Source organism: Odocoileus virginianus, chromosome 33 (assembly GCF_023699985.2).
Source record: "Odocoileus virginianus isolate 20LAN1187 ecotype Illinois chromosome 33, Ovbor_1.2, whole genome shotgun sequence".
NCBI classification, from domain to species: Eukaryota; Metazoa; Chordata; class Mammalia; order Artiodactyla; family Cervidae; genus Odocoileus; species Odocoileus virginianus.
The window spans coordinates 2,507,268-2,530,701 of NC_069706.1; the positions used below are offsets into that span (position 1 = coordinate 2,507,268).

General features: G+C 47.9%; 2 protein-coding genes and 6 non-coding genes across 8 annotated transcripts; all 8 read left to right on the plus strand.

Moving 5' to 3' along the window:
* Positions 1-414: 414 nt before the first annotated feature.
* On the plus strand, positions 415-486 carry TRNAP-UGG (transfer RNA proline (anticodon UGG)). Its single transcript has one exon. It is a non-coding gene; the product is annotated as a tRNA-Pro (tRNA).
* A 1,252-nt stretch (positions 487-1,738) lies between these two features.
* Positions 1,739-1,810, plus strand: TRNAP-AGG (transfer RNA proline (anticodon AGG)). Its single transcript has one exon. It is a non-coding gene; the product is annotated as a tRNA-Pro (tRNA).
* Positions 1,811-4,130: 2,320 nt separating this feature from the next.
* Positions 4,131-4,203, plus strand: TRNAK-CUU (transfer RNA lysine (anticodon CUU)). The gene has a single exon. It is a non-coding gene; the product is annotated as a tRNA-Lys (tRNA).
* Positions 4,204-4,746: 543 nt separating this feature from the next.
* Positions 4,747-4,818, plus strand: TRNAP-AGG (transfer RNA proline (anticodon AGG)). The gene has a single exon. It is a non-coding gene; the product is annotated as a tRNA-Pro (tRNA).
* Positions 4,819-7,471: 2,653 nt separating this feature from the next.
* TRNAR-CCU (transfer RNA arginine (anticodon CCU)) lies at positions 7,472-7,544 on the plus strand. Its single transcript has one exon. It is a non-coding gene; the product is annotated as a tRNA-Arg (tRNA).
* Positions 7,545-8,937: 1,393 nt separating this feature from the next.
* On the plus strand, positions 8,938-9,010 carry TRNAK-CUU (transfer RNA lysine (anticodon CUU)). The gene has a single exon. It is a non-coding gene; the product is annotated as a tRNA-Lys (tRNA).
* Positions 9,011-17,238: 8,228 nt separating this feature from the next.
* Positions 17,239-18,197, plus strand: OR1F1 (olfactory receptor family 1 subfamily F member 1). Its single transcript, XM_070461118.1, has one exon. It carries the CDS (start codon positions 17,241-17,243, stop codon positions 18,195-18,197), a length of 957 nt encoding a protein of 318 aa, XP_070317219.1. The 5' UTR covers positions 17,239-17,240.
* Positions 18,198-21,577: 3,380 nt separating this feature from the next.
* On the plus strand, positions 21,578-22,983 carry LOC110151561 (protein FAM53C). The gene is given in 3 exon segments (XM_020914976.2): positions 21,578-21,987; positions 21,990-22,287; positions 22,290-22,983. Coding segments are annotated over 3 exon segments (1,161 nt in total). The 5' UTR covers positions 21,578-21,792; the 3' UTR covers positions 22,958-22,983.
* The last annotated feature ends 451 nt before the right edge of the window (positions 22,984-23,434 follow it).

A 23,434-nucleotide genomic window follows, 5' to 3' on the forward strand; every position in this document is an offset into this window, starting at 1 on the left:
TGGCAGAGAAATTTGGTTCAGGTGTCGATTAAGTAGAGAGATATAGTTCGGTAGAGAGATGTATGTTCGGTAGTTCCAGAGCCTGTTTTGGCTCAGGCCGAGGCACCCCTCCGTCCCTATGTGAGTCCTCTTGCGAGCGGGAATCTCCTGCCTCTATTTGAGGCCAGAACTGAGCAAAGCTGCAGCTGGGAGGGGTGTATGGGGGGAGGGGGGTGTGTCTCCCTCCAGTTCCCACGCACGAGGAGCAGATAATCGAAAAGTCCCTTTGAAACCGGACTGCAGCCGCGAACCCGAGACCCGGCGATCCCACAGAACTGGATTCACAGGTGCGCACGCTGCCAACTGAGCTATAACAGCGAACTTCACTGGAGTCACCTGCAGAAGGACTGGAGACCGGAGAACGAGTGATGTAGTGGCTCGTTGGTCTAGGGGTATGATTCTCGCTTTGGGTGCGAGAGGTCCCGGGTTCAAATCCCGGACGAGCCCGTCCCTTTTCTTTAAGTGGAGGACTGAGGTTTGGTCTGGTGGAAGCATCGAGGAGACACAGACTAGAAAACGGGACCTGCGGTAACCGCTCCTGCGAGCAGAGTAAAGGAAAGTGCCTCGAAGGTTGCCCTAGGGCTCCAGGTGTCTGACGGTTCGGGAAGATCACTGCTCCAGCCCCCGATCAGTCCTACTGTAACTTAAACTTGCATTTTAGTGGCGGGGAGGCGGGTAGAGAGAAAGAGACTCCTGGGCTTCCCTGGGGACAACTTCACTCTTGGGTCGGGGGTCTCGTCCCGGGGCTTTCCCTGATGAGAGAGCAAAGAAATGGGGCCAAGTATCCGGAGCGGTTGGGGAGTGGCTGGACGTCGAGGGAGGACATACCGACTGCAGACTCTGCCCCGACCTGACCCCCGACTCCTGGATGCGGGCTCTCACTGCTCCGACGGCGGCCTCCTCCTACTCCCCAGCCCGACCGCAGGGCCCGCCTCCTTGCCCGGCTGGACTGGGAGGGGCATCGTGACCCGCCCTGGCGCGCGGTCTGGTTGGTGGGGTAACCCGCCCCGCTCTAGCGACTAACCCCAGGTCAGGCCATTCTAGGGCATCTGAGGCCGGGACCTTTGCTGGATCAGTCGGTAGAACAAAGTGACTCTCACAGTCAACCTCGTGGGTTGGGGGCCCCGCGTGGGAAACGCGCTGTCTCGGTTTTGACCTGCGGGGGCGGGAGCAGGGAGCCGAGCCGGAGAAGCGCGAGCAGCACGGAGGCCGAGGCGGAGGCGATGTCCCCTCCGTGCATTCCGCCGGCGTTTGCTGAGCGACCACCGGGGTCCACGTCTTGGGGGTTCGGCCACCCCCAAAGCGAGCGTCCCAGAGATCGCAGCTCCGGGACCCTCCGCGCCCCGCCCGCTCTCGAGCGCTCCCGCGCGCCCCGGAGCTCCTCTCCTGCTTTGTCCGGCGGGTCCCCTGCGCTCGCGGCTGCGAGGAGGCCTGCGAAGTGACCGATGAGAGGCGCGGGGACAAAGGCCGGCCGCCCTTCCTGGTCTGGGGCTCTCTGTCGTCCGAGGGCGGAGGGGAGGCGACGCTGGGACCCGAATTGGGGGAGCGCTCAGTTTTCTCCGCGACTATCAGTCCTGGGTCCCTACACTTTCCAGTGGGCTTGAAATTGGAGTCTCCATTCCACGTCAGTTCCCTGGCATGGCGGGTCCAGCCGCGAGCCCACCGGTGGAAGAGAAGATCCAAAAGCTGGAAGTGATGTGGCTCGTTGGTCTAGGGGTATGATTCTCGCTTAGGGTGCGAGAGGTCCCGGGTTCAAATCCCGGACGAGCCCTAGTTTTCCTCCCCAGTTGCGGATCTCAGGATCCACTCTGTGCTTCCCCTTGTCATTTTAAAACTTTTTTTGAGGCCCAGTAGCCAAAGTGTCTCCACGAGTTTGGCAACAAGCTACTTTGTTAGTCCAAGCTCCCCGCAGGGAAGACCGGAGAGGTGTTTCCTTCCTCTGTACAGCAGGAGCCAGTTCTTACTCGGTTGGAGGCCTCTGAACCGTCAAGCCTGGGCCCCACAGTCCCTGGTCAGGAGGGCAGGGCATCCACTTGGGGAGAGGCAATTGGCTGCAGGCATTCGCATCATCCCAAATCCAGTCACTCTACCTGGCATGAACTCATGCGTCTTCCCTCCTTCCCCTCCAGAAGTCAGCAGGAGTCCCAGGATCTCGGGCACCACTGGGTACCCAAGGTCCTGGGGCCCAGCGCCTGACAGGAGCCAAATCCCCTCTGCCCGGTTCTGCGGAGGCCGCCTTTGAGGTGCAAGAGGTGGACATAAGGACCCCCACCCCCCTGTGGGGTCTCAGGTGCTTGCCAGGATGTCTTCAGCATGTGCTGGAAAGAGTGCCATGGGATGCCACAATGAAAAATAACAAGGAAACTGGGCATCATGAGCAACAACCAGTGAACAACAGATATGAAAATAAAGTTGGAAAGATACTAAGATTATCAGATACAGATTATAACACAACTATCCTTGCTATGTACAAAGACAAAATGAAAATATATTTGAGAACAGAAGCTATGTAAAATGCTCTAGAAGAATGAAACAGGACTATATTTGTCTAAAAATACGCAAAAAGGGAAACAAATCTCAATAGATGTATGCAATGGTTTAGCAAGATGAAAAAAATGGTAAACTAAAAATACGTCAAAACAAATAATATAAAATAAACAAAAAACCTAAAATATCATAATATGATTACAAATTAAACAATACACTTCTAGAAGTTATATGAGTTAAGGAAGAAATTACAGTGGGATTTAAAATACTTTGAAATAAATGATGATGAAAAATACTACATACCAAAAACTTTAAGACACAGCTAAAGCAGTAGTTAGAGGAAAATTGATAGCCTTAGATGTGTATAATAAAGAAGACAAGCTAAAAAAAAAAAAAAAAAAAGACAAGCTGAAAGCTAATGACAAGAAGTTAGAAAAAGTACAGCAAAAAATAAACCCAGATAAATTAGAACAAGGGGAGAAATGATGAAGAGATGAAAATAATGATGTTGATGGAGAAGGAAATGGCAACCCACTCTAGTAGTCTTGCCTGGAAAAGTCCATGGACAGAGGAGCCTGGCGGGCTGCAGCCCATGGAGTTACATGACTGAGCACACGTGCATGAGGATGGAGGGAGATGGTTGGTAGCAATAAACTGGTAGAACTAAAAAAAGAAAAGAATGATGTGGAAAACAAGCATACAATAGAGATTAATGACAAAAAGTTAGTGCTATTGATGAACTCTGCAAAAACTGTTTAAGAAATAATGACAGAAGACACACATAACCCTTGTCAGAGAATGACTTTACAGTTATTGCATAAATTAAGAAGATAATAAAAATATATTCTAAATAACTTTGTGAAAGCTGTTAGTACCCATAACTTGCCCAAATTATCTACAAAATACTGCAGCAAATTTCAAGTTTGTGGTGAAACCTTGAAAATATTCTATTTGAGGTTAGAAATGCAACAAGGATGCTGACACTCTCTATTTCTGTTGAACATTTTGTCGGAGACAGTGAGTCACCCCATACATTGCTGGTGGGAATGTAAAATCGTACACTTATGCTGGGAAACACTGCGGCATTTTCTTTAAAAACTAAGCTTATAACCACCATATGACCCAGCAATTTGGGTATTTATCTCAGAAAAATTAAGGCTTCTGTTCACACAAAAATCTGTACACAAGTCTATAAGTTGTTTTATTTGAAACAGCCAAGAAACTGGAAATAACCCAGATGTCCCCCCAGGGGTCAGTTGTGCATTTTGCCCTAGGTTTGTGCTGCTCTCTCCGTGCGACTTCGCCCAGCCGCTCCTCCCTAAGCCCAAGGTCAGGTGGGCTGGGTGGGCACAGGGGCCAGACTGGGCTCCCCAGCTACAGGGTGGTGAGGGAAGTCCTGGACTAGAGGAACTGTTGTCGTAGAAGGGGCCGTAGGTGGAGAGTGGAGCTTGCAGCGGGGACTCCCTGTTAGGACCAGGAATCTTTGGCTACTGACCCCCCCACCCCACCCCGGTGTCCACATCTAAGTCACTACCTGTCACCTAGGTCCCATCACCTTCACATTACCCCATCAATATATGCAAGGATAGGGTTTCCTCATGGTTGCCCGGCTAGCTCAGTAGGTAGAGCATGAGACTCTTAATCTCAGGGTCGTGGGTTCGAGCCCCACGTTGGGCGCTGTGTTTTCTTGGTTTGGACCTTTTGGAGTCTGGAGAAACTCAGCAGGTGAGCTGCAGTGAGCATCAGATGGATACCAGGACACTACACCTGTGGGAGCGCTTTTCCCAAGCAAGGTGATTCTGTGACCTGCCGTCAAAGGGCACGCAACTGCCCAGCCGGACCCACAGCTCCTTGCTGGCTTTTACCCCAGCTCCTCCTCAAGCATGTTCCTGGCTGCACGAAGTGTCAGCAAAGTGACCTAAAGGCCAAGCCAGGATGCTAGGAGAGCCCGCCTTTCCTGGCATTGGGCTCATTGTAATCTGAGCACAGGGACCATCACACTTGGTTGGGGGGGGGTGTGGTCAGCTGCAGGGGCTGCTTCCCAACTTGCCAGCACCGGGAGCTCTGGGGTCCTCCCCTTGCCCACTAATCTATGAGCTCAACACTTTCCTGAGGCTCTGAAATTGGAGTCTCCTCCCCGTGCCACCTCACTGGTCTCCCGAATTCCATATCCGGGATGCCACGGAGTCACAGAAGAGACCCAGAGGGCATAATTTGTGTGGCTCGTTGGTCTAGGGGTATGATTCTCGCTTAGGGTGCGAGAGGTCCCGGGTTCAAATCCCGGACGAGCCCATTTATTTCCCCATTTACATGAAAACAACTCTTTAGAGATTTGAGAACTCCCCCCAAGTCCCCAGATCTTGTACTTCAAAGCTCCACACTTAGAATTAGAGAAAACATTTAAAAGCTTCAAGCTGTTTCCAGATACTTTGAAACTTTTAGTAGGAGTCTTGGGGATTCAGGGGTGTGGACATCATAGTGCAGCGCAACACCTGGGGGGCTTTGGTCAGGTTAAGGCCGGCAGGGGAGAAAATTTGGAACAGTCTCCCCAGATCACCTACCTTTCAGGCTTCAAGTCCAGCAATTAATTACCCCATTGAGACTCAAACATCCCTGCTAAGTGTCCGGTAATGTATCGGGCCTGACATGGGCACCCAAGGCCCTCCTCTTTCTTGATTCGCTTCTCTTCCTCCTTCTCTCCATCTCCTGTCACCCCTCACCTGGGCACTCCCAGGTCTGCCCTGGTTCCGCAGCCCCAGGTCAGGGAACGGTTCCGGGAGCCCGGGTTGGGCACGGAGACCTGGGGTCCATAGCTGTCGGGATAGGGGTCCTGTCCCCCTCTCTGAACCTCAGGCTGTGTTGGGCCCCATTTTTGGTGGTTGGGGGTCCAGGTGGAGTTTGAGTTTGACCCTTAAGGAGTTTCAAATCCAGAGAGCTGCTTTCAGTAAAACACAAAGATTCTCCACTTCCAGGGGCAACCACATGCCAGGGTCAGTCACCCTGCAGGTCAGGGTCACCACAGACGGAGACCAGGGCCCCCCTCAGGCCAAATCTCTTTTTCCAGAGTCCGTTGCAGAACTCCAAGGCTGATTTGACTGTTGGATTTGATTTCCTGGAGGGAGTGGGGGAACCATCTCTCTTCAAATTCGTGAAAAACAAACAAACAAAAACACTTTAACTTGTTGGTTTAAAACTGATAAACAGTTTTAAAGAAGTTATAAAGAAAAACACTCTGGCAGAGTCGAGGTTTCTAGTAACACAAATGGGTTTTGGAGACCAACCCCCTTTCTAAAAACAACGGAAAATGTTGGATATAAAAAAGAAACAAACCTCAAAGCAGTGAAGAGGTTGCTTTTGGAAAAGTCAAGAAATTCCGGGCCCAATTTAAACCGATGTGGCAAACCAGAGGGATGATGGAGGCCGGAAGTTGCCGTGGAACCACGGACACCTGCCCATCTCCGCAAACGTGACCGCCTTGGGTTCCTCGAGACCAAGGCACAGCCCAGGATCTGCTCCTGGGTTCCCCCTGGAATCTGTGACCCCCAAAGATGAGTATGAACAGGAATACACCCGTCCCGCCCCAACGCCGCCAGCTGCTTCTGCAATGCGTGTTCCCTGGCGTCTCCTCCTCCCGGCCCCTTTTACTGAATAAAATACAATCGCTTTAAAAGGCGAGCCTGTGCGGAGACCGCGCGCATCCGTGGGACGAAGGACACCGAGTCACAACGGGCCCACGTCTACAGCGTCCTAGTTCCTCTGTGTCAGCCGTGTTGTTACCACGCTGGTTTCTCCCCAGTCTCCGGGCTGGTGGCTTCAGCGCCCCCCACCCCTAGCCCGCCGCTTCATCCGGGCGGGTGGCCAGACTGCCGAGACCAACAGGACAAAGGAGATTTGAAGCCGCGGCAACTGAATCAAAGTTTGTCCGCTGATTCTGTCCTGGATTTTGTTTTTGTTTTTAGCCATAAAGGACTTATTGGAGGAGATTGAAGGAGACTGGAATCTGGACTGCGCATTAGATAATCCTGTTGCTCGAGTGACAAAGGATGAAATCGGGATGGGGGTGACGAGAGGAGAATCTAAAGTCCCGGGAGCTCTCCTGAGGGGATGCGGTGGCGGTGGGATCTTGAGCGGCTCTGGATTCTGCTGACTTTTTACCCTTCGGATTAATTAGGAACTTTAGTGAAGAAAGAAAGGAGGGTGGCAAGGGAAATTGCAGGGGGTGTGTCCCGACCCCGCGGACTTCGGCTTTGGGCAGCTCCAAGGGTGTGGTTTGGCCTGGAAAAGCGAGGTCGGGCGGGGAGTATTCTGCGGGCGGGAGGTCTCCCGGACTTTGCCAAGCCCTGGGTGACGATGCCCAACGCAGGGGGCTGTGGGGGAGGTTCTGACTGTCGCCTGCGGCTGAGCCTCGGCGGGCGCGGAGGGGTTGCCTCCGCGGCTCGCGGTGTTGGCCCCGCACGCCTTCTTCCCGCCCCGCGCTCCCCCGGGCTTCTGTTCAGCTGCTTCTCCGGAGGACCGAACGTTTATCACACACGCCGCAGGGTGGTCCTGCCCAACGCGCCGCGGACTGATGCAGTCAGGGACCCTCACTGCTCGCTGCATCTGTCATCCGCAGGACAACCCAGGGCGTTCCGGAGCCTGGAACTCCCGCTGGAGGAAGCCGACGAACAGGACTCCGCGGAGCGCGCGGGAGGAGCCGCGGGAATCCAGGGAGAGGAGGGCGCGGCGGGCGGCGAGGGCGCGGCGCGCACAGGAACTCTGCCGCGCCAGCCGCGGTTGTCTGTTTCGCTCACGATTCTGTTCCTTGGCGACTTGAACAGAGACTGGGACTTTGTAGGGACTCAACCAGGTTTCTAATAAGCACCCAAACCAATTCCTGGATCACTTTCTAACTACTGGAGACGAGTCATTCCTTCTTCTCAAGTTATTGGGAACGGTCTTGGCAGCAGCCCCAGTGGCCTAATGGATAAGGCACTGGCCTCCTAAGCCAGGGATTGTGGGTTCGAGTCCCACCTGGGGTAGTATGGTGGGCAGCCTATCTTTCCTTAAATGGAGAGGTGTATTTTGAGATCATTAGATAAATAGATCATAAGATACAGATTCCCCAAAATCTTTAACAAGGAAGGATAAAGACGGTGTTCCTGTACATCTAACTGGGAAAAAAATGTGTGGTTACACATACATCTTAATGTGGGAGTATGTGTGGTTTCATTCAAATTTTGCAAAGCAGTCTATTCTTTTGATCCTCTAATTCCAATTCTTTGACTCTCAGAGATAAAACTACTGATGTAAGTACAAAAATGTTTATTGCAGCAGAGTTTGGTAAATAATAAATAAAAGGGGGGCGGGAATGGCCATCTGTGGGAGACAGATGGAATGCATTTTCCTTCATTAATACTGTTCAACCTCAGAAAAGAATGTTCAGTCGTCTATCCCAGTCGACTTGGAAGTTCTTGCTCTGAAAGGCGTGCTCGGTGCATTTCTTACATAACAAACAGTAACTCCCAAGCCGCAGCTGTCCCTGCACGACTGTACAGAAAAGAATCAGGTGTGAAAGGACCCAGGAAGGAAGGGGAGGAAAAAAGAGACTAGCAAAATGCAGAAATACACAGATCGATAAGTAAACAGAAAATGTGGAGAGCAGAACTTGCCCCTTTGAAATGTGGGTGTAAGAACTGAAAGGGCACTTAGGGGAGAATTGGAAGTAGTGGGGTGGGGAGCAATGATAACCTTGACTTGATCTGGGTTAGGATTGTGGGTGATTTTTTTGCCTGGACTTCTGTTATTTCAGTATAGCTACTTTTGTGACTTTTTATAATCACAGGTCAGGAGAAAGCGCCCCGTGTCCTCAGAAAATCTCTTTTCTTTTCTCTTTCTTTCTTCTTTTAATAACTGAAGAGGGCAGGGCAAGTTTCCGAACAGGGAAGAGAGAATCACCCCTTAAAAGACTCTACCGCACTTCCTGCTTGCCTATTGTGTTAAAAACTGCAGGCGTGAAGCCTGGTGAGGAAGGAAACAAAAATGAACAGCAGCAATTTCCTTTGATCTGGAGTCTGGCCCCCTTTCTTGCTCTTTCTTAAAAATCTAATTTGTCAACTGCGGTATCCTCGGTGCTTGGCATACATTAAGCGTTCAATCAACACTTGAGTGAATGGATGACTCTATTAGGCGAGTGACCGCTGGTATGTTGGGACACGTTTGGGGTCCAGAGCTTATGGGAAGATGCATGCTCCCAGCCAGGCAGCACAACCCCAGCTAAGCGGGTTTCGCTGGCTCCCGGCGCAAGGAGTCCTGGCTCCGACGGAACTCTTTATCCTCCTGCCGCCGCTGCCGGAGATGCTCCCGCTTCATCTTCAGGGCTTTGTCAGGCAGTAGGTGCACACTTTCTTCTAAAGGGAGCTAAAGTTACTGAGGGCCCGGCTAGCTCAGTCGGTAGAGCATGAGACTCTTAATCTCAGGGTCGTGGGTTCGAGCCCCACGTTGGGCGTGCAATCTTTTTTCTTTTTGTCGGGGAAGGCGCGAAAGCCAGGATTCTCTTAAATACATGCCAGAAGTAGTCTTTGAATAAAAGTTTTTAAATTTAGCAAGACTTAGAAAGATGGCATCTATAGTAATATATCAATTTTTAAAAAGGGCAACCAAGAAAACAATTACAAAAAAGAAAACAATAAAAAAGTACAGCCAGATATAATGCCTCCTGAGGGAATCCTGGAAGCAGCAAATGTCACATTGTAATGAACAATTTTCTAGTAGGGGCTTCCCTCATGGTTCAGGAGCTAAGACTCTGTGCTCACAATGCAAGTGGCCAGGTTGTGCACTAGATCCCACATGCCTCAACTAAAGACCCCCGCATGCCTTTACTAGACCTGGTGCAGCCAAATAAATAAATATTTTAGAAATTTTTTTCTAGTAGCCTCATTAAATTCTTAAAAATGAAGTCAATTTTATTTTTTTTTCCATTTATTTTTATTAGTTGGAGGCTGATTACTTTACATCATTGCAGTGGTTTTTGTCATACATTGAAATGAATTAGCCATGGATTTACATGAAGTCAATTTTAATAATATATTTTATCTTATCTGTGCTTAGTCGCCCAGTCATGTCCAACTATTTGTGACCCCTTGGACTGTAGCCCACCAGGCTCCTCTGTCCATGGGATTTTCCAGGCAAGAATAACTGGAGTGGGCTGCCATCTTCCTCCTCCAGAGGATCTTGCCCACCAAGAGACTGAACCCAGGTCTGCTTGTCTCCTGCACTGCAGGCAGATTCTTTACCTGCTGAGTCATAACCAAGTTATTATAATTTCCCACATAATAATATACAAATTATCAGTGAGATGTATTATGATCTCAACCTCAGTACTTTTGAAATTTTGAATCAGATGGTTCTATGGGGCGGGGGGGGGGGGGGGGGTTGCCTGTTCATGGCAGAATGTTTAGCAGCATCCTTGGCCTCTAGATGTCAGTAGCCTCGTTGTGACAACCAAAGATGTCTCCATACACTGTCCTAAGGCCTCTGAGAGGCAAAGTTGTTTCTGGTTGGAGTCATTTGTCTAGAGAATTGAGGGCAAATATATTGGTACGAACAGTTCACATGTGGAATCTTACAGGAGGGCTAACTGGACAAGGGCCAGATGGCAGGGTCATTTCATCCTAAGACAGCCAACTCAGAAGGCAGCCTGGTAAGGTCAGGAGATAGGCTGTGTACAGGGGACTTTGCTGACAAAGGTCTGTCTAGTTAAAACTATGGTTCTTCCAGGAGTCATGTTTGGATGTGACAGTTGGACCATAAAGAAGGCTGAGTGCCAAAGAATTGATGTTTTGAACTGTGGTATTGGAGAAGACTCGAGAGTCCCTTTTACTACAAGAAGACCAAAGCAGTCAATCCTAAAGAAAATCAACCTTGAATATTCATTGGAAGGACAGATGCTGAAGCTGAAGCTCCAGTACTTTGGCCACCTGAAGTGGCCGCCTGACTCATTGGAAAAGACCTTGATGCTGGGAAAGATTGATGGCAGGAGGAGAAGGGGACGACAGAGGATGAGATGGTTGGATGGTATCATCAACTCAATGGACATGAGTTTGAGCAAACTCCAGGAGATAGTGAAGGACAGGGAAGCCTGGTGTGCTGCAGTCCATGGGATTGCAAAGAGTCCGGAAAGAGTTAGCGACTGAACAACAAAACAACAAAAGGACTTCACAAATACGTTAATATATTGAGACTAGCAGGAGCCAGATTTCTTGCTGGTGAAGTTGGAAAGAGAAGGTTTCAACAAATCCTATGGTGTTGCGCTGGAGTTGGAGGTATTACTAACGTTTTCTGGTAACTTGGTAACTGTTGTTTCACTGGTAAAGAGGGTTGGTGGTAGTGACTTCATAAAAGCAGGTCTTAAATGGTATATTTTCCTGCCTGCAATCAGCATCTTTTCTAGTTCTATCAGTTTTCTGTATTTCTTAACTGGCATAGTCTGTATAATGAACTTTTCGCTTTTTCCCGTGTCCCTCCGTCGCAAGGAGAGGAGCTGCCGCCCTGTAGGCTCATAAGCAAGAGTTGGACGGGTGGAACCGCTCCAGCTTCTAGGTCAGGAGGAACAAGCAGACTCAGCACCGAACCCAATAGGCCGAGGGCCCCCAACGCCTTCTGTTAAGACGGGCTCGTTCAACCCAAGATTGCGAGCGCGGAGCCGCCGCTGACTGCAAACGGGCCATGGTGTCATGAAGCAGAGATCCGGTCCGCGAAAGCCGCCCCTTCTACGTGCGGACAACCAGCCCCACGACCGCCGGGGCCATCCGCCGCAGCCGCCCGCACTTGATCCGAAAGAACAAGTACCGCCGGAGTTGCGCGCGGCCGCCATCCGCCCCGCGCATCGCGCCGTCCTGCGCAGCCTGTGATGGTGAAAGAGAGGCGGACCTGCCCCACCCAGAGCCCCTGGCCGACCCCCTTCCCCGAAGCAATGACGTTATCGCCGACTCTCCTAAAGAAGAGAAAGAGGGAGGGGAGGGGGAGAAGGAGAAAGAAGAAGAAAAAGAGTAAATGCTAAGTTCATTTCTTTAATTGTTCATTTTCACCTTCTGTTATTCAGGAGATCCGGTTCGATCCCTGGGTCGGGAAGATCCCCTGAAGGGGGGCATGGCAACCCACTCAGGTGTTCTTGCCTGAAAAATCCCATGGACAGAGGAGTCTGGGGGGCTACAGTCCAAGGGGTCGCACAGAGTCGGACAGGCCTGAGTGACTAACACTTAACCTTATTTATGGCAAATTACCTTAAATTTTTCTCTTTTAAAAATAGCGTTAATATTGATTCACATACTTTAAAATATTTAATATTTTATAATCACTTATAGGGCTTCCTTGGTATAGGGAATATGCTATGCACAGACCTGTACTATAATTAACAGGGCTTCTTTGAAAAATAAGAATGACTTTCTCATCACCCCCAGGCAAAGGGCTGGGAGCAATAAAAAAGTACATCATGGAAAAACATCTTGAAACCAAGATGTTGAAGTACTGATGTGACTGATGGAAAGCCATTAGTGACTGTTCTTGTAACCAGAGTCTTTTTTTTTTTTTATTAGTTGGAGGCTAATTACTTTACATCATTACAGTAGTTTTTGTTATACATTGAAATGAATTAGCCATGGATTTACATGTATTCCCCATCCCAGTCCCCCCTCCCACCTCCCTCTCCACCCGATCCCTCTGGGTCTTCCCAGTGCACCAGGCCCAAGCACTTGTCTCATGCACCCAACCTGGGCTGGTTATCTGTTTCACCCTAGATAATATACATGTTTCAATGCTGTTCTCTTGAAACATCCCACCCTCGCCTTCTCCCAGAGTCCACAAGTCTGTTCTATACATCTGAGTCTCTTTTTCTGTTTTGCATATAGGGTTATCGTTACCATCTTTCTAAATTCCATATATATGTGTTAGTATACTGTAATGGTCTTTATCTTTCTGGCTTACTTCGCTCTGTATAATGGGCTCCAGTTTCATCCATCTCATTAGAACTGATTCAAATGAATTCTTTTTAATGGCTGAGTAATATTCCATGGTGTGTATGTACCACAGCTTCCTCATCCATTCGTCTGCTGATGGGCATCTGGGTTGCTTCCATGTCCTGGCTATTATAAACAGTGCTGCGATGAACATTGGGGTGCACATGTCTCTTTCAGATCTGTAACCAGTCTTGAGGGAGTTGCTGAGAAAGGTTGTCACTAGCTGAAGGGCTAAACGGAGTCATGAAAAGCCTGAAGGTTTGACTTTGAGGACTGTGCATTGTAATTCTTTATCCCTGATCTGAGATTGTAAAAAACAGATATCTCTAGAGCATGTACAAGGATGTAGATGTTAGCAATAAAAGGCATGCAAGGATTAGGATCTGGGCTTTTGCCTGCGAGCGGCTCAACCCCCTCATCCCCACCGTATTTCTGAGTCTTATTTTTCCATATTCTTCTGGGGCAACGCTCCCTCAGGTTGGTTGGTTCGTTGTTGCGCTGGTCCCAACACTTGGTAGGACTCTGTGGTAAAGAATCCGCCTACCAACGCAGGAGACAAGGGTTTGATCACTGGGCTGGGAGGATAGAAAACGCAGAAGAGCAATTAAGCCTGGGAACCACCGCTACTGAGCCTGAACTCTAGACCCATCACAATAAGAGGCCCTTGCACAGGGAACTCTGGAGAGTTGCACAGAAACAAAAGCCTGCACAGCAGTAAAGACCCAGCACAGCCAGAGATACATAAATAAATAAAAGAAGTAGTTTATAATCACTTATAGGTTTTTGTTTTGTTTTGTTTGGCTGTGCTTGCTCTCACTGCCCAGGGCATGGGTTGAATCTCTGGTCAGCGAATTAAAACCCCACAAGCCTCATGGCAGGGCAAAATAAAATAAAATAGTACATTAAGCATCACATATGGATATGGTGATCCATTTGAAAGTCATTTGCAGTTCATATATGTCCACATTGGATTTTTGAGCATTTCCTTATTTTTTGGCACACACATAATGTCCTAGACTCACTCACCTTACTTTTTTTCTGCCCACATCTGGAAGCAGCCCTTTCTGTAAGAAATCCTGTTTCCTTTTAGTAGAGAGTGGTATTTAGAAACCAAGATCTGGGTGCTAGGTATGCTGAATGCTACTGGATTGTCATTAATTATGGTTTTTGGTTTTTTTTAGTTCACTCCAACTTTTAAAATAGCTTACTAATTTACTCTTGTGTCTTGAGTATTCCTTCTCCAATCCTTTTTTTAACTCAGGTCGGTTGATGGAGTGACTCTAGTGGATTATAGTAACTGATATTTACATATTTTATTTTGCTTATATATATATAAAACATATGTTTGTGTTCTGTGTACATATATATGAAATATATATATATATATGTTCCATAGCATTCCTTCCCATTTCTTTCCTTTCTTTTTTCTTTTGCATATATTTGGGAAACTCCTCCTCTCCTCCATTTAGTCCTGGTGGTAAATTTTCATCACTGAATTCCCATATGGAATGGGCTGGGTTTATGACCCACGTTGACCAGAATACCTGACTTTCCCATCAGGCATGGTTAATTCTGATCTGGGCATATGATTCGGGAAGGATTGATCATAGTCTTGCCTTACAACAGTGCCAATAAACTGAGAGAAGTGCCCTTCGATGGTTAGTCTGGGAAGATGCGAGGGAGGTACTGGTGGCTGCCTTCTTGCCACGTGGAGAGAGTCTGCAGAACAAAGACAAACAGAAGCAAACAGAGTAGGGGATAGAGAAATACAGGCCCTGATGTCATTGTTTGGGCCCCTGAATCTAGCCCTGTCCGAAACACACAGGCTTTGCAAGAATAACTTTGGACTTTGCAGTTACATCAACCAATAGAGTCTATTTCTCCTTAAGCTAATAATCCAGTCACCATTCTCCTCCCCCTCCCCAGATCTTTGATAATTAATTTTGTATGTGGGGACATTCATCTATTTTTGGAGATGGAATGCAGAGAACTTGATGTCATAGCATGTATCTGATGGAGACATGAAGGCTTATTACAGTCCTGAGATTCTTATTTTGAGTTACTGCATGCGTTCTGGGTCACTTCAACCATGTCCAACTCTTTGCAACCACATGGTTAGTAGCCTGCCAGCCTCCTCTGTCCATGGGACTCCCCAAACAAGAATACTGGAGTGGGTTGCCATGCCCTCCTCCAGGGCATCCTCCCAACCCGTGAATTGAACCCACGTTTGTCTCCTGCATTGGCAGTTGCGTCCTTTACCAATAGCACCACCTGGGAAACCCTTTGACTTACTGGGAGCAGGTTAAAGATGTTTATTAACATGCCATAGTTAGTATGGGAAATATATTGATGATCAATAACCCAAGTAGTGGATGACTAACTAGAAAGTGAAAGTGAAGTTGCTCAATCACGCCTGACTCTGTGCGACCCCATGGACTGTAGCCTATCAGGCTTCTCTGTCCATGGGATTTTCCAGGCAAGAGTATCAGAGTGGCTTGCCATTTCCTCTCCAGGGGATCTTCCCGACCCAAGGATCGAACCCAGGTCTCCTGCATTGCGGGCAGATGCTTTACCTCTGAGCCACCAGGGAAGCAGAAACACTCTGTTGTCTAAAGGACTTTTTTTTTTTTTTTTTTTTAAGGAATGTCAACTGTCACTTATGACCCAGGTGTATGGTTTTTATGAGTAATTCTTTAATACTATCAACTCAGGAAAATAAATTGCAATGCATAAGATTAAAGGCTTTGTTGGGCATCTTAAAGCCAGATCTTGCCCTCAGAACAAATAGAGCACTATGTATTGGACTCAGGAATTCTCTGTTCCACATTAACATCCATGTTCTACCAATTTATAAATGAACTCAACAATGTTTCCTATTTCTACCTCATTTACTCCCAAATTAAAATATAGAATGAAAGATTTTTCCACTGACCCATTGTAAAAATAACTATTGACATATGAAGATAAATATGTGACACTATTTCCAAATGTTATTTATCCAAAACACAGGTGATTAAGCAGAAAACAAAGGGTATAAATATCACAAATACCTTTAACCTCCACCTAATGGACATGGTCCTAGCCTAGTGCATTGATGAAGTTAGAGGTCATGGGTGATTAACATAAATTACCTCTAATCTCACAATTCTACAAAGTGATTATTATTTCTCCTTTCTACAGAGAGTGAAAATTTGTAATTCTCTGAAGATTGGTAGCTTTCTCAAGGTCATACAACTGATGATGTGGGTCTGGAATTCAGTACTGATCTAGGTGATCCAAAGTTTAACCCTTATCCAGCTTCATGTGTATTTCCCAGCAAGGCTAGGTGGGGGCTAAAATATAGAACTGGGAGTTTCTCTTGCAGAAGGGTTGCGGCTACTGACGATCCCCAAGATTGCATCATTTCCAGTGTTGCCAAGTCCTGAAACAGCAATTATATAACTCTGATGACAGGTCTTTATTATTAGTGTTGGATCCAAAAACAAGCCCACAGAGGAGAGGAGAGAGTGACTATCGCCTTGTCTCTAATGAGGCCCTCAGGGCACGAGGCCCTAGTGGCCATCTAGTCTCCTGTAAAGAGATGGCCGTGTGATACCCAAACATCCTTCCTGCACAAAGGGCTGTGTCTGTGCACCCCAGCCCCTTGTTCATGCAAACTCAGCCTGAAAAACCCAAAGATGAGCCCCTCTCCTTCAGAAAAAAAATCTCTTGCCAGGTCTAGAAAAAAAGAAGCAAACATGGGGATTCTGGGGGCCGTGAAGACTACCATTCTTCCTGGGTAAGGGTCAGATGGGTGGGACTTCCTCAATCATTTATTTATTTATGTAAATTTATTTATTTACATCCCTAAGGTGTAAAGCCTTAAGGGGGCACCCCTCATTACATCTTCCTTTTAGTGGCTCTGTAGAAACAGTTCTGAGCTCATCTGCAGTTCCTGCCCAGGCATAGCCAGTATGTTTTATCTGTTTATGAGACCCTGAACTGTGGGGAAAACAAACAGACCGAGTTTCTGCCAATTTCCATTTTAATTTTACGAATTTGTGTTAGGGAGCTCAGCACACCTAGCCAAAAAGGCTGGCTCAGAGCTCTGTAAATTGCTCCAGAAATTTGAGCCCAGGAAGGAGTAGCAGCGATACTATCATATCTGCGATACTACCTTGGGAGCAGTTTTTGATTGATCATGATATCCTCAGAGCAGGTGTGCTAGGAATGTGTAACAGCTACAGATTAGAGATAAGGGAACTAAAAAATATTCTCTAAGGCAGCATCACTAATGATATTAATATCAATGACATCAGAACTCTGTTTCAGGGTATATGCTTACTACATGTCATCTCTATGTTAACCATTTACACTTGTGTTATCCAGTACTCATCATAAATAATAAAGTCTCCATTAATATTCCTGTATCTGTAGTGTTTCTGATACTTACATTAAAAAATACATGATTATGGTAGGAACTTTAAACATACACAAAAATTATGGACAAAACCACTGTCGCATTCTCTCCGTGTCCTTCTAGAGGTACAGCACCAGCATAAGGAAACTGCCCTCATTCTGCTAATGCAAGAGGCACAAAACAGGAGAAGAGTGCTAATGCCTCAGCAAGGTGTTAATACCACGGCCTTTCTCCTTGCATTCTTCTTAATTGCCCCATTTTGACCATCATTTTCCCGGCTTTTGAATTTTTCCTGCTGCGGTCTGCTTCTGGCTCCCGGCCCCATGGGAGAGGCGAACCAGTCGAGAGTCTCTGAGTTCCTCCTCCTGGGGCTCTCCAGGCAGCCCCAGCAGCAGCAGCTCCTCTTCCTGCTCTTCCTCACCATGTACCTGGCCACAGTCCTGGGAAACCTGCTCATCCTCCTGGCCATCAGCGTGGACTCCCGCCTGCACATCCCCATGTACTTCTTCCTCTGCAACCTGGCCTTCGTGGACACCTGCTTCTCCTCCACTACTGTCCCCAAGGTGCTGGCCAACCACGTACTCGGGAGCCAGACCATCTCTTTCTCTGGGTGTCTCACACAGATGTACTTTGTTTTCATGTTCGTGGACATAGACAATTTCCTCCTGGCTGTGATGGCCTATGACCGCTTTGTGGCTGTATGCCACCCCTTACACTATTCAGCAAAGATGACCCCCCAGCTCTGTGCCCTACTGGTCACTGGGTCGTGGATCATCGCCAACTTGAATGTCCTGTTACACACCCTGCTGATGGCTCGACTCTCCTTCTGTGCAGACAATGCCATCCCCCACTTCTTCTGTGATGTTACTCCCCTCCTCAAACTCTCCTGCTCTGACACACACCTCAATGAGGTGATGATTCTGACTGAGGGTGCCCTGATCATGATCACCCCATTCATTTGCATTCTGGCTTCATATGTCCTTATCACCTGCGCTGTCCTGAGGATCCCATCCACAAAGGGGAGATGGAAAGCCTTCTCCACCTGTGGCTCCCACCTGGCTGTGGTTTCCCTCTTCTATGGCACCATCATTGCTGTGTATTTCAACCCTTCATCCTCCCACTCATCAGAGAAGGACACTGCAGCTACTGTGATGTACACAGTGGTGACCCCCATGCTGAATCCTTTCATCTACAGCCTGAGGAACAGGGACTTGAAAAGGGCTCTTGGAAAAGTGGTTGGCAGGAAAATGTTTTCTGTCTCAGGAGAGAATCAAAACTGAGCCTCCTTCCCAGGCAGATTTATTTTCTTATCAACTAAGTATCTGTTGAGCCATTTTGCCAAGGGCAGTCTGGAAGGAAACATTTTTATGTCTGTGCTAGGGGCATGTAGAAGACAATCATTACTTATTTGTTGACCTAATTCACCCATAACCCTGCTGCATCTACCAAGTAAAGACATGGTTTGTTTAATGACTAACTTTTGAATTATTTTACAGCCACATCCAATTTTTTATTTTTAAGTGGTATGTTTAGAAAGATACATGTTCCACATATTTTTGAATATTAAAGACACCTGGATGTTACGGCTCACTGATGTCCAGGTCCCAGCACAGACATCAAATAGATCAAAATCTCTGGAAGTGGGGCCCCAACACTGAGAATTTGGAACTCTCGCGATTCCACTGTGCAGTCAGGGTGAAGAATCACTGGTCTCCATCATCTTATATGCTCTCTGTCATGGCGAGTCATAAAGATTGGGTCACGAAAACGCTCACAAGAGTAGTTATGAGAAGCAGATAAAGAAGCAACCGAGTGAAATATGAGGACCAAAGTCGATAGTATTATTTCAGGTGAGACTCAGAGGCTCAGGTGGACTTTTGGTTCAGAGCATGGACAGGCGAAGCGGCGCAGAATGCGGAAACCCCCTGTGAGCATCCTGATTGGCTGTCTGGCCTTAGGGGGCGGGGTCATCCGGGCAATTTTTGATACCAGGACTCCAAATCAACACGTGCTCTTCCTTCTGCTGGGATCCACGCCCGCTGCTTTCCTCCCTGGCTAGCAACCTTCTGCCACATCTTCAAACCAAGTCAAGTGCCACCTCGTCCTGCACGAGCCCTTCTGATTCTCGAGCTGTTTTTTCTTTGGTTTATTCTTCTCTTCCACAAGGATTTCCTACATATTATGAGACAGTCCATACCCAAATTCACATGCTATTCACCCTATTCCCCAGTGTCTGGCACTGCTCTTAGACCAAAGGCAATACTCAGATCTAGCTGAAAGAAAAAAAAAAAGGATGAATGAATGTCGCCTAAACTTTTATCTATTTTGGCTGCATGGGGTCTTTGTTGCAGTGAAGGGGCTGCGTTACCCAGAGGCATAGACCATCTTAGGTCCCCAACCAGGGATGGAACACGCATCTCCCACACTGGAAGGCAAGTTCTTTACCCCTAGATCACCAGGGAAATCCTTGCCTTAACTTTTAATTTGAACATTCTTGCTTGAGAAGGAGTTTAAAATTTTCCCCATTTAAAAATCACTTTTGTTACTTGACAGGTAATACCTACATACTATGGAACATAAAAAAATCACTAAGAAGAAGATCAAAATAACTTGTAAATTTGCTTCTCCAAGATAACTTCAGTATTACACATAAATGTAGCTTTAGAAAAGGTGGCCGCACTTTTCCCATTTGTATTCTCATTTTCCACCTCCTTCTTCCTATGTCAGTAAAAGTCTTAGAAATTTGATTTGAATGGCCATATAATATTTTATCCACTCGTGGATGCAATTTATTTATTCCTTGACTCTGGACAACTTAAAGTGTCTCTGTGCTATAAATAACACAGATGTACACTTCCTGGTGTAGAAATCTTTGTGTTCCTTAGTGTCAGTTAGCATACATACCTATTGCCCCAGCTTGGAGTAAAAATTAAGGTCATCATTCCTTTATTTCTTCATTATTTCTGCCCCACCCCACCTGATAAAACTATCAGGAAGTCCAGTACCTCTCTCTCGGTGTCAGAGCATCTCAGAAATTCACTCAAAGGAGTCAGTCAGTCTTGCTTTCTGCTGCCAGGTGGAGAGAGAGAACTGGAAGTTGGACCTGCCCAAGTCAATGATTGTGTGAGATGCTAGAATCCTGTGTAGCTACTGAACCTTGATCTTGTTTGATCTCCTGGAGGCCTGTTTTGCTGCAGCATTGATGCTCGTGACTCACTTCCCTTTGGGGGTCCACCTCTGGCCTTGGGTCACAGCTATTGGAGGTCAAGTTTATTTCATCCTCCATAAAATTCTGACTCTGTTCCATGGTGGCTCCATACATGGCGGCTCCCAGCTCCACTGTGTCAAACCAGCTCTGCCCGTGAACACCCAGCTCAGATTTACCCTTCTACCTTTGAGATTCCTGCTGGATCCTTGCAGTCTTTTTTATGTGGAATGGACTTCAATCAGGTTTCTTCTACATCATAGCTGTATCTGTGAAACAGGATTCAAATAAGTGTATATGAAGATGATAATATTTGGATATTGATTGATTTGTAAAGTAATGAACATTTTAACTATTTTCTCTATAATATTTGGATGTTGATTGATCTGTAAAGTAATAAACATTTCAACTATTTTCTCTCTGTACATTAATGGATTTTACCTTTTGATTTGATGCTGGGTTATGGAGGGCATGGAACTTCATGAATGTTATACATTCATCATAGTTTGTATCTGTTAGTAACTGAAAGATCTTTATTCTCTTTAATCCTTTTTTCATCTTAAAGCAGGCTTTAGTTAATATTAAAATCACATCTCTACTTCCTTTCAGCTTGTGTTGGTTCATTCTTTCAGACTTTCTAAAATAGTTGACTTGATGAAGGGTTCTTTCCCTGTGTCAGTATCTTTTTTTTTAAGCTTCTAATACACTAGAGAAAATTAGAATATAATTCTCTACTTAGAAAGAATAGTCAATGCTGAATGTCTCCATCTCCCATTCACTGTTAAAAATAAAGGAAACAGACTTCCCTGGTAATCCAGCGGTTAAAAATCCACCTGCCAATGCAGGGGACATGGGTTCCATCCCTGGTCCAGGAAGATTCCACACCTTCCGTGGGGCAACTAAGCCTGTTGCCACAACCCCTGATGCCTGCACTCTGGAGCCCAGACTCTGAAACAAAAGAAGTCGTAGCGATGACAAGCCTCGCAACTAGGGAGTAGCTCCCGCTCTCCACAGCTAGAGAAAGTCCCCGTGCAGCAAGGGAAGACCCAGTTCAGTGAAAAATAAATAAATAAATTTATTAAAAAGAAACATGAGTATAAAATTAATACATGCTTTGTAAGACACAGTTCTCCATGTGTTTATTGTTTTTCTGCACATTTTGTGACCAGAGACATTCACTTCTTTTTGTTCTAGACCATTTCTTCAAGGATGTTTCTATAATGAACAGCACTGGAAGATAGAAACGGTGTGTCTTTCCAGAGCAAAGGGCAGATTTTTCACCATCCACGGTAATAAATGTATTCTTCTGGGGCAAAGTTCAGCCAGGCTTATTCCCAATGACAAGATCTGATTTCTTAAACTTGAGGAATCCTCTCCTGTAACACATCCATTGTGTATGCAGGTGCTATTTGTCCTTATTCACATCATTCTGTGAGAATCAGGGCTTAGGAACTGGTGTAAATGCAGGTACTCTGGAGAGCTGCTCTGGCTGCGGCCCTGGGAACTGGAGGAGCCGCGACTCAGCAGGCATGACTGGAGAGGGAAGTCCTAATGGAGCTAGAATGGCACTGCAGTGGCAGAAGATGGCTCGAGAGTGAGGTCTGGAAGAACAACAGGGAAGACATCCATCATTTGCTCCAAAGTGTGCAAGTCAAATCCCGGGGAGAATCATGAGAACCCTGATCACTGAGCAGCTACAGAAGCAGACTCTGGATGAGCTGAAATGCACACGCTTCAGCATCAGTCTGCCTTTGCCTGATCATGCAGACATCTCCGACTGTGGGAACCCTCTTCAGCTTGTGTCTGAAGGTGCTTCCTGGAGGGGCCTGCCCCACCGTTCCTGAGCCAAGTTCCAGGATAGCCTCACAACCTCAGCTACCACCCCTCAGGCTTGAGCCTGCACCTCAGACCACCCAGCCAAGGAAGTTCCACACAGGAGCAGTCCCTCTCCCAAGTCCTAAGCCCTGAGCCCCCAGGCCCAGAAAAGCTTCCCGTGCCCCCTGCCCCTCCATCTGAGAGGCACTGCCGCTCACTCTCAGAGCCCGTGGACTTGTCTCGCTGGCAGCCAGTGTGGCGGCCCGCCCCCTCCAAGCTGTGGACTCCCATCAAGCACCGGGGCAGTGGTGGAGGGGGTGGGCCGCAGGTGCCTCACCAGAGCCCCCCGAAGTGTTCCTCCAAGCTCCCAGTGCCTCTTCTCAATGTGCCCCAGCCCACAGACCCTACAGCCCCCCTTTCTTCAGCCTGGCCCTAGCCCAAGATTCCTCTCATCCCTCTGCTGCCTCCCTGCAAAGTGGCTCCTGGGAGAGTGATGCTGAGTCCCTGTCACCTTGCCCACCCCAACGCCGCTTCTCCCTGTCACCTAGCTTGGGCCCACAGGCAAGCCGCTTCTTGCCCTCTGCCCGGAGCTCGCCTGCATCCTTCCCAGAGCTGCCCTGGCGACCTCGAGGCTTGCGCAGTCTTCCCCGAAGCCGCTCACAGCCTTGTGATCTTGATGCCTGCAAAGCTGGGGTCGAGCGGCGCCACGAGGAGGACCCTCGGCGGCTGCGGCCTTCCTTGGACTTCAACAAGATGAATCAGAAACCATACTCAGGAGGTCTCTGTCTCCAAGAAACAGCCCGGGAAGGCAGCAGTATCTCTCCACCATGGTTCATGTCCTGCAGCCCCCTACCCCTCTCTGCTTCCTGCAGCCCCATCGGGGGTTCCTCCCAGGTGCTGAGTGAAAGCGAAGAGGAAGAGGAGGGGGCCGTGCGGTGGGGGCGGCAGGCGCTGAGCAAGCGGACACTGTGCCAGCAGGACTTTGGGGACCTGGACTTGAATCTGATTGAGGAGAACTAAAACTGAGAGGCTACTTCCTGGGGCTACACAGACTGATTCTCTTACGGATACTAACAAGTGTCGAGGTCCCAAGGCCAGGGGCCCAGCCTGGGAATGGGGGTGAATGGAGGGCTCTGACTCAGGGCAGCCAGAAATCTTCTCGCTCCAGGAAGCTTGACCATGACAAGAGACTGGCCGGGACAAGATAAACGGAGCTGGTGGCAGGAGGGACAGCCCCAGAGCAGACCCTTCCCATGACACCCCTGAGTGTGAGTATCCCTGCCACCGAGAAAGCAATGGGCAGGGACAGAAGGGGTCTGCCAACCCCAGCTCGGGGAATTTCACTAGCCCTTTGCTTCAAAGGGCACTTGTGTCTTAGAATTTGGCCAGGGTGGGGGGGTTCATTCAGCCTCCTTGGAGAAATTGTGTGAGAGTGTGTGAGTGCGTGAGAGTGCTCGAGGAAAGGTGTGTTTGGGGAGCCCTAGGGAAGGAAGGCAG

What these genes read in the sequence shown, in the direction of transcription:
- OR1F1 (XM_070461118.1), top strand. Translation starts at nt 17,241, where the DNA reads ATGGGAGAGGCGAACCAGTCGAGAGTCTCTGAGTTCCTCCTCCTGGGG.